Below are 13,248 nucleotides of genomic sequence, written 5' to 3' on the forward strand. Positions count from 1 at the left end.
TACATTTGGGTACCAATCACTGACTTAGGATTTACTGATGAGAAAATAAATGCTTAGAGAATTTAAGTAAATTGACCACAATTACACAGCTAATAAAAGTAAAGCTAGGGTTTCAACCTATATGGTTTGACTCATAACGTTTTTACTGTGCTGACCAAATGAATATGTAATCTCATTTAATTATGTCATTTAAAGTTATAAAAAAATACCCAGAGCAGATATTCAGGCAAAAGAGATTCAATTAATTATTTTTCCCACAATTATGCATTTGTTTTCACTGTTTAAAAAACCAAGTATGACGTCAATTAATTCCTGGTTGAAAAGTTACTGTGTCAGACCTGGGTTTTTTTACATATTAGTGTGTGTGTGTGTGTGTGTGTGTGTGTGTGTGTGTGTGTGTGTGTGTGTATTCTACTAATCTAAATAAGACTAAAGAAAGGCAAAATAAGTTAGCTTATAAGAAAGAAAACAGACTTTTACACCTCTAATGTAACAGTCATATAGTTATATTCCATGCATTTAAGCAAATCTTTTAGTTTGACACTTTTTCCAGGAAAGTCTTTTAATTTTTGTAAAAGTAACCTCCTTTAGCTTAAAAAATTTTATTTATTTATTTTTTAAAGACTTTATTGATTTATTTGAGAGAGAGTGCAAACAGGGGGAGGAGCAGAGGGAGAGAGACGAGCAGACTCCACACTGAGCACAGAGCCCAATGTGGGGCTGGATCTCACAACCCTGAGATCATGACCAGAGCTGAAATCAAGAGTCAAACGCTTAACTGACTGAGCCAACCTGGCACCCCTGACTTAAAAACTTCTAAACACTCAGTAGTCATTAGATGTATCAAGTGTAAAAGTAAAATAAGCAAAAAACTTCCCAAAAAGTCAATATACAAACACTTACATACACAATCTTCGTCAATTTTTCATTCAAGCTATTAAACCACATGTACTCAGCATTTTTCAATCACATTCCTAAAAAAGCTAACTGAGCTCTCATTTTCTGCAATTATTAGAAAGGAGAGGGCATCTGGGTGCCTCAGTCATTAAGCATCTGACTTCAGCTCAGGTCATGATCCCAGGGTCCTGGGATCGAGCCCCACATCGGGCTCCCCGCTCAGTGGGGAGCCTGCTTCTCCCTCTCCCACTCCCCTGCTTGTGTTCCCTCTCTCGCTGTCTCTCCCTGTAAAATAAATAAATAAAATCTTAAAAAAAATAAAAAGAAAGGGGAAAAAAAGGAACTACGTGATGAAGCAGTGCCTGCTACTGGTTGATGAGGACTTCTGTGGACTGGCTTAGACCTCCTCCTCCTTGCACATTGCCCTATCACACATTTTAGCTCAGAGTCTCCCCGTGCCTCGCTCCCCCTACATCCATTTTGCCTTCTTTATGCAGATCTTGCTTTCAATTATTATCTGTTATATTACATATATTTTTTTTATATTATATACACTACTTGTTTTTATTCCCCCCCATACACACAGACTTAAAAGGACCTAAGTACCTAGTACCATTACTGTTACCATAAAATAGTTTCTTGGTTTCTTTTCTTTAATAAGCTCAAAATGTTAAATGATTAGTCCAGATAATAACATAGTAATTGTTCCAGTTAAGTATTTTTGTTTCTTTTCCCCCTTGTTGGATTTTAGGAATGGCTTTGTGCTTTAGAAGAACAATAATCCTACAAGGTCAAGTTTCTACTCATTGTGTTTTGACTGATTAGTACTATTTGGATAATTTACTTTTTAAGTCCTCTACTTACCAACTAACTAAATTCTATTTAGAACACAGTCATTTTTTAAGGAGTTGTGAATATTCAGGATGAAAAAATATGAAGTGGAGTGGAGACTTACACCAAAATGTTTTTTGGACTAAAACCAATTTTGTTTTATGCTTGTCACTGCATCAACTGTGTCCCTCTACAGGTAAAGTGTAAGCAGTTATACTCACTCTATTGCTTGGAGAAAAAAGCTTGTATTTTCTAAAATCTCAAGTCTTTTGCCTTAGACAACCAAGCTCTACTTATCTGAGGGTCTATAAGTTATATTCAGTGAACATAATCAAAAGAGCTCTAAATATAAAGACCTGTCTAGTGAGAAGGTGGGACATGATATTTTCTAATTTTCAAGTTTATATACAAGAAATAAAATGTTCTATTGCGCAGAATAATATCATCATCACAATTAATATCCTTTAATTCTTCTTTTACTTTCCCCAAATATACACTTCCACGGTGGGTCTGAAGGCTACCCTACTAAGATGGATGATTTTACAGGGTGTAAGAAGGTCCCTGACTCAGAGATATTTATTCCTGGATCTATGTCTAAGTAGCATTGGCTCTTACAAGGTTTCAGTTTTCTCAACTCTATTTGAGAGAGGGAGAGAGAGAGAGAGAGAGAGAGAGAGAGAGAGAGAGAGAATGAGCCAGAAGGGCAGAGGGAAAGAGAGAGAGAGAGAGAGAGAGAGAACACGAAGCAGGCTCCACGCTGAGCATGGAGCCCAATGCAGGGTTCCATCTCACGACCCTGAGATCATGACCTCAGCCAAAATCAAGAGTTGGACGTGTAACCGACTGAACCACCCAGGTGCCCCTCAGTTTTCTCATGTTTACGATAGAGAAGCTTAAATAAAATCTCCCTGGGTTACTTTCTTGTGTGAAAATCCTTAATTTGAAAATGATTAAATAAAGCAATTGAAAATATGGAAATTAGAAACGTAGTAAAAAGTGATATTGTGAAGACATGATAAGGTTTTATGAGATGACTTTTCCTGAGTTAACATCGTTTGAAAACGAAATGCTCCAAAGGACTAATTATACCCAAAGAGATGTGGCTGTACTCCCAAACCAATACAGAACAGCACGATACCGTCATGGCTTGGGCATCCCTGACGCTTTGCTGCCCCCTCATGTTCCAACACACTCTTCAGTTCTATTCTTTATGGCTCCTCAAGGACCTGTGCAGGTGAGTCTTGCTCTAAGTAATACAAAGATTCCTAAAAATGTCCTGTTGTTACTATTTAAAAACAATCATAAATGAAATGTTCCAGAGAGGCTGACACATGATCACCATCTTCCTCCTCTACTTTCTGAGTTTTCAAATTAGCTTTAAGAACAACAATAAAAATGCCAGGCATGGATTATGGTTGTAGGAAGAAGCACTTGGTGAGTTACTCATAACCTGCTGACTTCTGGTGTTTGTCTAACTTATCTCCCTGAGTTTTTTCCACAGCACGGAGAGCTAGCTACTCACGTCTCCATTCTTCAAATGACGGAGACAGGCTTTGCACTCCAGCTCCAAATGCCACACACCCTGTTTTTGTTACATCATAGTAAAGAACAAAATAGCTATTTAGCAATAAGACTCTTATAAATGTGCATTTGGAAACTTTTTTTGAAAATTGTGAGATCATTTTAGAACTGTGTATTTACCTATCAGGTATGGACACAAAAACTGCCAAGTGATTTACATGCTTTAACTCTAATGATACAAAATCATACTCTCCTGGCTTTAAAACATGTCAATTGGAAAAACCTCAAAGGGGAAAAGGGGTTTCTAAGTTCTACAGGAGAAAGCCTTAGAAAACATAGCATGACATATGTAGACTCTTAAAGTTCTTACCTCTTCTTTTTAAAAAAAATCAAACAGTGATTTATGGAAAAAGTTATAAAGAGTTCATTATTTTCCTTCAAAGAGCTATGACTCCAATGTAAGTTGTTCGATTTTGAAAATGATTCTGAACCACACTTTATTGCCCATATCACAAAGGCACCGATGTCTGTGGCAGTGAGGAGAGGAAGGGACAGAGCACTGGGAACAATGGAAGGGCCCATTTTTGACGGCACCAAAGAAGTATGTCCATTTTGGGGGCTCCATATTTCATGCGCCTGCAAGCTGTCTTTCTCTCATTCTTCTTTCATCATTCTGCCCTATTCTTTCCATTACCCCTCATTCTACATCCAGAGAATAAAAACAAGGGCAAAGTGAAAGAGAAAATGATGCACTGAGTGCCTACTCTGTGAAGCACTATGCTAAGAGCATCCACATGTGAACTCATTTAATTTGGCAATAACTATGAGATATGATAACCAATTTATAAATGGGGAAACTGAGGCAGAGAAAGGTTATGTGGCCTGCTCAGGGTCACGCAGCTATCATGGCAGAGCATGATTTGAATTCTAGATAGGCAGAGCACCCACGCTGCACAACTCCAGGGACTCCTGTCAGTGATGTTCTATGGGGTTGCCCCCCAGGGGCCCTTGGAGATGTCACCACAGTACCCATTTGGACCCCTCATGGACTTTGCCATATGCTACACTTTTCCTCTAGATCCTCAACAAAGTATCAAAGAAGGTCAAGTTCATCCTAAAGGATGTCCCACTGACTCTTTTTAACACTCTTCCCTGTCTTCCCAGGACCACCACAGAGGTGTAGCTGGGTTCCAACAGCAGGGGGAGTGAACTTGGAGGTAGAACCTGAATAGTCAGCTGCTGAGGGAGAGAATTCACTTTTCTGTGTGTCTCAACTCTTACCACTGTCGAAGTTTATGTTTTTAAGGGTCTGCTTTTTCGGAATGGGCTTAGAGAGGGGAATCTTTTCCTGCTATTGCCTTCATTCCCTTATCCCCCATTCCACTTTTCCACCTTGGTTTGCTAGGCTGAGGCACGGAAAACGACTTCCATTTTCTAGTTAATCTCCTGGTGTGCTTTGTGATGAACACGGCTGCGCTAAGCAGTTAATGACAGTTAATCAGTTTCACTTCCTAGGTAAGATATTTCTGTAGTCCCACTGTCCCTAGGCCCCAGGTCAGAAACTTGTGGGTACAAATGAGGCCATGTTAACCTTAATTCCCAGATTTCAGTTCCCTCTGGCATTGCTCCTGGGTCTCAATACTATGTGAACATTTCTGGGAGCTGCTAGAGGGTCTCTCACATGTGTTTAAGACAAAGTCTGTGCCCTTTGAGTGCAATTACTCTCCCTTTAATCACTTCCAGGCATCTGCCAGGGTGGCTGGACAGCTGCCCGGACCGCTGACCACCCACCACTTCTTGATGGACACAACCATCTCCACTGGGACCTGCAGCTGCTCTCAGGGAGGATGCTCCTGTGGGGCTGGCTCCTATGTGACCCTCAAGCTACAAAAGCTTTCAGGAACCAAAATAGCCCTGCATTCTGCTCAAACCGCAACATCAGAGTCCTGCCTGTGGCAAAAATAGCAGGGGGGGGGGGGGATGGTCCCTCCTCATAGGGGTAAGATCTAGGGCCCGGAGCTGGGCTGGGGACAAGCTTCCATGCGGTCTCTCACACTAGAGTCCCCAGCTGCATGCCCACAAAGGTTGGCCTGCTTGTCCCTCAACATAAAATGCAAGTGCACAGAGACGAAGCCATTCACTTCTACACCCCAGTTTCAGTGTAGGCTCATTGAGCATCGAATTTGGCTATCTGGAAAGAAATTTGTTATCCAAAGAACTTATTTTGATATATAGGAATTTCAGTTATTTTCCACCTCTTGACCAACGACAGAGAGGAAAACTGGTGGGCCAGGCATTCACAATGAAATGATAGTGGAAAATCGTCACCAATAAGATCTTGAAAGATAAGCATGGGAAAGAGAATCAACAATTTAATATTCATTGAAGTACAAATCCCATTCAAGAGACATTCAGAAAAGAACTACATTACCAACTGTTCCAGATTCAACTCTGAGGTAGTGACCACAAAGGAGACCAGAGGAAAAGTGCTGACCTGAACAGTGAAGTTAACTTTTAAGCAAAGTGTTCTCACTAATAACTTAATAAGGAGCTCTCAGAATATTCGGAGTTGGAGTCCAAGGAAGGCACTTGAATCAAATGAAGTATTGGTCTAATTTGGAGACTATGTTAATTTTCTTCTGGTAATAATTTTAGAAAACATAGGTTTGCTTTTTCCAGGCAATTATTTTAATGAATCAATTGGGGTTTCAAGAAATGATTAAATGAGTTCAATTTGGTTTCAGGTTCAGCAAAATGAGATCATTTGTTCTGTTTTTGGTTCAGATGAGGTCAAGTCCTGTGTCCAAAAAAGACTAATAGGAATCGGGATAAATTTTTTTTTTTTTTTTTTTTTGCCTTTTACGTCCCTCATCCTTCCTTCCCCCTCTCTTCCCCAAACAGCTGTTCTTTTGATCTCACTGAACTTTGCTGTGTTGTATAATTACTTCTTCTCTCCCCTCCCAAAGTAAATTTCTTCTCAATTCTGAGTCCAAATCAGGACTACTGGAATGGGGTTCCTTCCTACACACAACTGGGATATCAATTAACCAGGAAGGTCCCTTTTATTTATGCTTTCACTTTCATTAAACCAAACTACCACATATTAATATCATGCTGGTAGCATAAGACTGGAAACAACACAGTCAACATTTGGAAGGTAACACTATCTCTTAAAATATAAATGCCCAGAGCAATGTTAAACTCAGCACAAGCACAGATTTAAATGGTTTTTTAAAATGGCACATCAGTAAAGATTTCCCAAGTAACAGCTTAAATGGACAACTTGTGGGCTCAATGAAATAAGTCATAATAGAAAAAGGATCAATTTCTTTAAAATTATAGAATTGCAATATAAAATTGGTGGTAGTCTTGTGTCAAACCTTGGAAGATAGGGTTTCTTTCTAGACATAAGAAGACAAAGCTATTAGATCTTCCTTACCTGTTATGGTGGCTTTGTTGATGGACGGTTGGTTGCACATGGGTGATCTTCTGACAAAGAGAAAAAAGTACAAAGTAGTAAATATGTGGTGCGTGTTAATTTGAGGACTCTTTGAGTCATTTCAGACATGTCATTTTAATTTAAAGAATTATTTTTAAGCTAGGACATGCAAATGAAGACTTCTTTCAGACTAGCCACTTAAGTTCCCAAGCACCCTTTGCACTATAGTTCAGATCACACATGTCAAAAAAGAAAATAGTTAAATCTCATAGTGATAGACTTTGGGGCAAATAAAGCTGAAGTAAATGTCATAGGGACATGATAGAGGAGGACGTTCCTATTGATTGACTACGTTCCATTAAACCAGGGCGTATAGAGCAAACACAGACTTGGTGAATTTGAAAAGCAGTCAATCTACCAGTCATTTCCCAAATATGGTGGTGAGAAACTTATTTTTGGCACAAATTCTCAGAGGTGAACGACTCCTTGTAAAATGTATTACAATTATAGAAGCTATTTAAACCCTTTCGTTTCTCCTTCCTCATATTGAGTAACATCTCTGATGCATTTGTTAGAGAGGCATATTAATGCTTTGTCCAAATACATGCTACAGAGGCTTTAGAAATACTATAAAGGTACTTGAATAGATTCTATCTTGTGTCCTCTAAGTTTTCAGATGTTTCCCAAGTTTCACAAGGTGATTATAAACCCCTTGACCTAAAAAACGCTGCTATAAAACTAATTTGTTTTCTCTACAGAGCCCAGAACAATGTATCCAGTATTCAATCAATGCTTAATAAATTATATTGAAAAGAATATCATTTACGAAATACAACTTCAGAAAGTTGTTACTTATCATTGGAAACTTTTAAAATATTGCATAGTGATCTTTAACACTTAACCAACACTTATGAAACATTTATTGTGTGTCAGACACTGTGCTACATGAGCACTTTACATGAATAGTCTACTTTGATCCTCAAGAGAAACCTTAAGGCAGGTAATCTCACTGTTTCAATTTTACCAGTGAGGAAAACAAAGCTTTGGGAAGTTGAATCACTTGTTCAGAGGAAGAGGGCTAGGATTTGAACTAAAGCAGTGGAATTCTAGGGTGAGCGGTCTGCTATACTGCCTTACTTTTAGGATGCTTTTGAGGAACCTGGACAAACAGCCACACATCTGTGCACATGGCAGGCCCTTGCAAAGCCATGTTCACATCTGCTCTCCTGAGATGACAATTCTCTTAACTGGGGAATGCAATCAAATGCTTCGTAAATTCTCACTGCCTTGGTTCCAGTCAGTATCTGGCTCTGTCTTATTGCTCTTAAGTTTACTGATGTCAGTTTGGGACTGAAGTTTTCGTGTTTGACTGGAAATGCATCAAAATCAACTATGAAATTATTTTAGTTTTTATTAGTAAATCAAATGAGGAAATTTGAAACTTGATTAATGCTTCATAAAACAGAAAGGTTAATGTTCTAAATTGCTACTCTGAAATAGATCTGATCTCCATATAAACAGTTATCTTGCTAAGAGTTTATTATTTAAATAATTTATAACTGAATTTAGTTCTTTCTCTGTGAAAATTTTGGAAGCATTTTATCTGAAAACGGTATAACATGAATTGTCCTAAACTTTTCTACTGTTTTGGAAAACTAAATTATTGACTTGTTACTTATTATCTTTTTTAATATCAATCCTACAACTTGGGGACTTGATATTTCAACAAGTAATGACAAGCAGAAACTATTAATCATGTGATTCATGGTTACAGTGATAAATGATTTAATGAAGAATGAGCCAGAACTCACTCTGGAATTGAAAATCTCAAAGGCATGCAAGAGCAAGGTGATAGGAACCAACGGTAGGCTAGCAAAGTCAGCAATGCACATTTGAGTACCCACAGGGGCTAGGCTTCCCATGCCTTCTTCCTGGACTGACTCCTTTCCTGGAGCAAACAAAAAGGGTGGATTGTGCAAGGTAGCACATGCCTTCCATAAAATCCATGGGTCAGCTTGGAAATGTTTTAGTGGCACTGTAAGCGTCCAGTAGGGAAAATTCTGATTCCCTCATGGTCATCATGTGATGGGCCAGAGTTATAACCATTTCACTGTCACTGAACACAGCAGAGCTTAGCTGTGTGTAGACTGAATCCTACTAGTCTGATACCGGAAAACATTGGTTTGATTTGAATCAGTAAAGAAGGTACAAATCTGCATTAACCAAAAGAGAGACCACAAAGTCCTTCACTTAGAGGCTATCAGCTACTATTGTTTGGTTAGATGTCACTGGGCATACAGTTAGTCAGATTTAGGCATGAACTATGAGTTTCTATCCTCCTCTAGCTGGTCTTTTCCCTCTAATCTGTTTTGTCCTTGTAAATCAGTTGAAAACTTCTGTTTTGCAAGGATTGGGCTTTAGGTCATCTCTTTAGAGACAGAAGGCCAGTCTGATGCCTTCACACCTGTCTGGCCAACGGCTTGCCTGCCACAGGTTTAGATGCTGGCACCCAAGTGACCATGTCTGAAGGAAGTGTAAAGGCATTTTACAGTTTCTTGTTGCCTTTTAAAGATCTTGACTGAATTTCCTGGATATTTGGGACTAAAGAATTTGGGAATGACACCAGTAATTTCATGCCTTCTGTGAGGCTGAGACTCAGAGAGGTCAGAGGAGGTGACCTCACCTATGAGTTATCAAATGTCAAAAGCCCCATGAGGCTGTTGAGGTTGAGTGTGGTATTGTATGGCCATGGAGCACAGAAGACATGTTTGGTGATGAACAAATACCTCAAGTACACCCTCTGATTCCACATGCTACATTATCAGTTCATTCTTCCAGCCAACAAACACATGCCGAGTGATTTCTCTGTGCCGTGTATTATGCTAGGCACCCAGGGTACACATGTGAGCCAGATACAAGCCCTGCTCACTGCAGACTGATGTTCTTAAGGGGCACTAGGACAAGTAAGTAGGCATGTGGAGCACAGAGAGAGAGCTGCTAACACAGGAGTTAGGTGCAGGATGCTGTCGATGGAGATGGAAGGGCATACCTTCCAGTTTGAGACCTGTGGGCATGTGTGTATGCTGAGTGTTAGTTAGGGATGATGGCCCCAAATAAATTATATTTAAGCTGCCACCTAAAGAATGAATTATAGTTAGTCCAATGGATGGGGTTGAGGTGGGGGGAAGAAGGTGAGAAATGTTCAAACTGAGGAAACAGGACTGCAAAAATTCATTACCTGGAAAAAACGACAAGTGACTGAAGCTTCTGGGTCCCATTCGAATTATTTGCATTGTGGCTTTTATACTGATTTTTTAAAAACATTTTCTATCATAGGAAATGCATGCATAATGGCCAAAGCTTTTTTTAATCATAGAAATGTGAATTGGGGAGGTCAATTACAGTATTATGGGATGGAAAATTCAGATTTTTCATATTCTTTTATACACTTAGCTAAGTTATAATTCCAAATAAATTTCTATTCACTGTCCTCTTACTATGGATTTTTTTTATTACTATGGATTTTTTTTAAAGATTTTATTTATTTTTGACTTATTTGAGAAAGATAAAACAAGAGAGAGAGAGAAAGAGAGAGAGAGCATGAGGCGGGGAGGGTCAGAGGGAGAAGTAGACTCACTGCTGAGCAGGGAGCCCGATGTGGGACTTGATCCCGGGACTCCAGGATCATGACCTGAGCCAAAGGCAGTCACTTAATCAACTGAACCACCCAAGCGCCCCCTCTTACTATGGATTTTAAAAATGTGTTTTTTTTGCCTTTTGGAAATATCTTTAGAGTTGACATTTTAATAACTTTTTGTTTATTATTAACAACAGATTGTCAAATTAAGCAGTATTTTAATAATTAGTTTTCCACTTAATCATGAAAATTATTTTCTCTTTTTAGATTTTTCGCTTTTATTAGCACTTCCAAATAATAATCAATTCCCATCTCAGCTTTCCTTTTTTCAACTGCTTCCTCTGTTATCACAAAAATCAGTTTTAGGGATGCCTGGGTGGCTCAGTCAGTTAAGTGTCTGCCTTCGGCTCAGGTCATGATCCCAGGGTCCAGGGATCGATCCCCGCATCGGGCTCCCTGCTCCGCGGGAAGCCTGCTTCTCCCTCTCCCACTCTCCCTGCTTGTGTTCTTTCTCTCACTGTGTCTCTTTCTGTCAAATAAATAAAAACAATCTTTAAAAAAAAAATCACAACTTTATTAATTGCTCCATGACACTCCTGATCTGAGTTTCAGTAACAGCAGGAGAATCAAAAGATCTTTGGTATGATATGATGCTTCTCCAAGTAATTGTTGCTTAGAATTAAGAGGATGACTTTGGACTGACTTTAAAGTCTTGATGAGATTCTTTGTCCATGGTTAATTTATGAAGTAAGCCGAAACTATAAAGTTACCCTGAGTGTAAATAACTGGGCAGAGGACTGATTATGCCAGATGATTTCTGACAGACGCAATCACCATATTTATTTCTCATACTACTTCATTTCTGATATTAGAACCATCACTACAAAGTATTTATAGAAAATTAACAGAACATCTTATGACTTAGTGTAAATGGTTAGACAACATGGCAACGACTCAGAGAAATCTAATTTATTGCCCTGAGTTCAAACTGAGAAAACACCGTCTAAACGTTCAGCAAGAAGGAGTGGGGAAAGAATAACTTACTTGCTAGGTGCTCGATCTTGCAAATTAGTTAACGCAGCAAAGTTGTTTCGCACAGTTCGCAGGCTGGCCAAGACCTACAACAAAAAGGGATTATTTAAGCTACTTGGAGTACGGCTATCTTTAATGCAATTTAAAATGGTTTGGTGATTTAAAAAGTAGTCTGTTAAATGAAAACCTGATATTGCTTTCAACCTAGTTTCATATACCATTAAAGAATCTTCTAGCCCTTAGTGAAGTTTACATGTATCTATTTGAAATCTAGGGAGGCCTAGATTCTGGGCCTCCAGAGTCTAGGGGAGGCCCGGACTGCAAAGATTTTCCAGACATTTCTCTTCATTGTCTATGAATATGGTGACAGTAGCAACAGTTTCCACAGTATTCCTGTATTCCTCAGCCACCAGAACAATGTCCCAGGCAATATACATAGAGTGTTGCTACACTTTAGGCAAATCTGAAACAGTATAATATAAAATAATAATAAACTCTCACTTTAAGGGTTAAAATTGTAAATGTATATATCCCCAAATTCTCCTCAAACATTCACCAAGAATGTTAGACTTTCAAAGACAGAAAGCTAGGTGAATTTTTAAATTGTTTTTTTCACCTTTGCTATATGGCTATCTAGTAAAGAGAAATTATTTTCTTTGTTAAGGTTATCTGAATCACTAAGGGATGCATTTTCACATAAAACAGGACCACCCTGATGTGCACAGAGGTGGGCCCATAGAAGATACTAAAAAAAAAAAAAATGTGTTGCATAAATGAATACATAGACACAACATACCTACACACGTAAGGCAGAACCAATATGTCCCCCTACCTCTGAAGGGCCTTCTTTTTCTAATTCTAGTGCAACCAGAAGGTGGCAAAAGAATTGGAAGTAAGACTAGGAGAGAAAATTTACAATAGCTTTACCTGTCTCCCTTTCCACTAGTATGGGCAAGTTTCCCCCAGGCTGGAGCCCATATTAGGTGAGACTATAATTAATCTGGGTGACAATGAGAATGTTGAAGTTGCACTAAAACAAAGATTTCAAATGCCTAGTAGGTACTACCTAACAACCCAGATAGCCTGACTCGGTTATGTATTCACTGTGTGAACTAAAACAAGTTACATAGTCTCTGTGTGCCTCAGTTTCCTTTTCTATAACCTAGGATAGTGATAGCTATCTCTGAGGGTTGTTCTGAAGATGATAGGAAATGATAGGATAAGTGCCAAGGACAGTGCCCGGCAAACAGAAAGCACTCAACGAATATAAGCCCATTATGGCAACATGCCAGCTGATTAATGATTTGGCACGTGCATGGGGAGTTTACTTAATGCCTGTCATTTGGTAAACAAGGGGGGGGGTGAGGCATGCAAATTTATAATTGCTCCAAGTGTTCCAGAACTATATCCAGAATGTTCTCATCTGGCACTGACTTAGACTAAAGTCAGTCTAAATGTTTTTCTAAGACAAAAATGTCTCAGACATTTCTGAAACTGGCATTAATTCTTGTAAGTCACTGGGGTGCTGTTTACACCCTGGGACGGTGACCTACAGCATTTTCCCCTGAAGGAGTTAACGGTGCTTCCTGAGGTGCCAACCATGATTAACTCAGTCAGTGGAAAAACCTGGCTCATTACCACATATAAACAACTCACAGCACTGAAAGGTCACGCTGCCTATGACGGAGTATTCAAATAGCCAACTGTTGACATCAGAGCATGCTGTCTTTCATTAGGCATGAAATCTTGAATGATGCAGAAATAAATCTGATCAGTGATCCACTGTCATTAAATCATGCAGGCCTAATTTATGCTTTAAGAATTGAATATCAAATACACTAATAAAACATTTTAAATAAGATTACTGCACTCTCTAAATGCTCCTTTTTCT

At 39.0% G+C, this 13,248-nt stretch overlaps 1 protein-coding gene across 14 annotated transcripts in view; it reads right to left on the reverse strand.

Annotated features, from left to right (window-relative positions):
- The window catches only part of PDE4D (phosphodiesterase 4D), a 1,508,086-nt gene that overhangs the window by 190,840 nt on the left and 1,303,998 nt on the right, over positions 1-13,248 (reverse strand). For all 14 annotated transcript variants that reach the window (XM_027605099.2, XM_027605098.2, XM_027605101.2 and 11 more), the window contains 2 exons: positions 11,370-11,443; positions 6,689-6,738 (listed from right to left, as the gene is read on the reverse strand). In XM_027605099.2, the coding sequence (XP_027460900.1) occupies positions 6,689-6,738; positions 11,370-11,443 (124 nt within the window). The remainder of the gene's footprint in view (positions 1-6,688; positions 6,739-11,369; positions 11,444-13,248) is intronic.

This window comes from Zalophus californianus, chromosome 5, assembly GCF_009762305.2.
Source record: "Zalophus californianus isolate mZalCal1 chromosome 5, mZalCal1.pri.v2, whole genome shotgun sequence".
NCBI lineage: Eukaryota > Metazoa > Chordata > Mammalia > Carnivora > Otariidae > Zalophus > Zalophus californianus.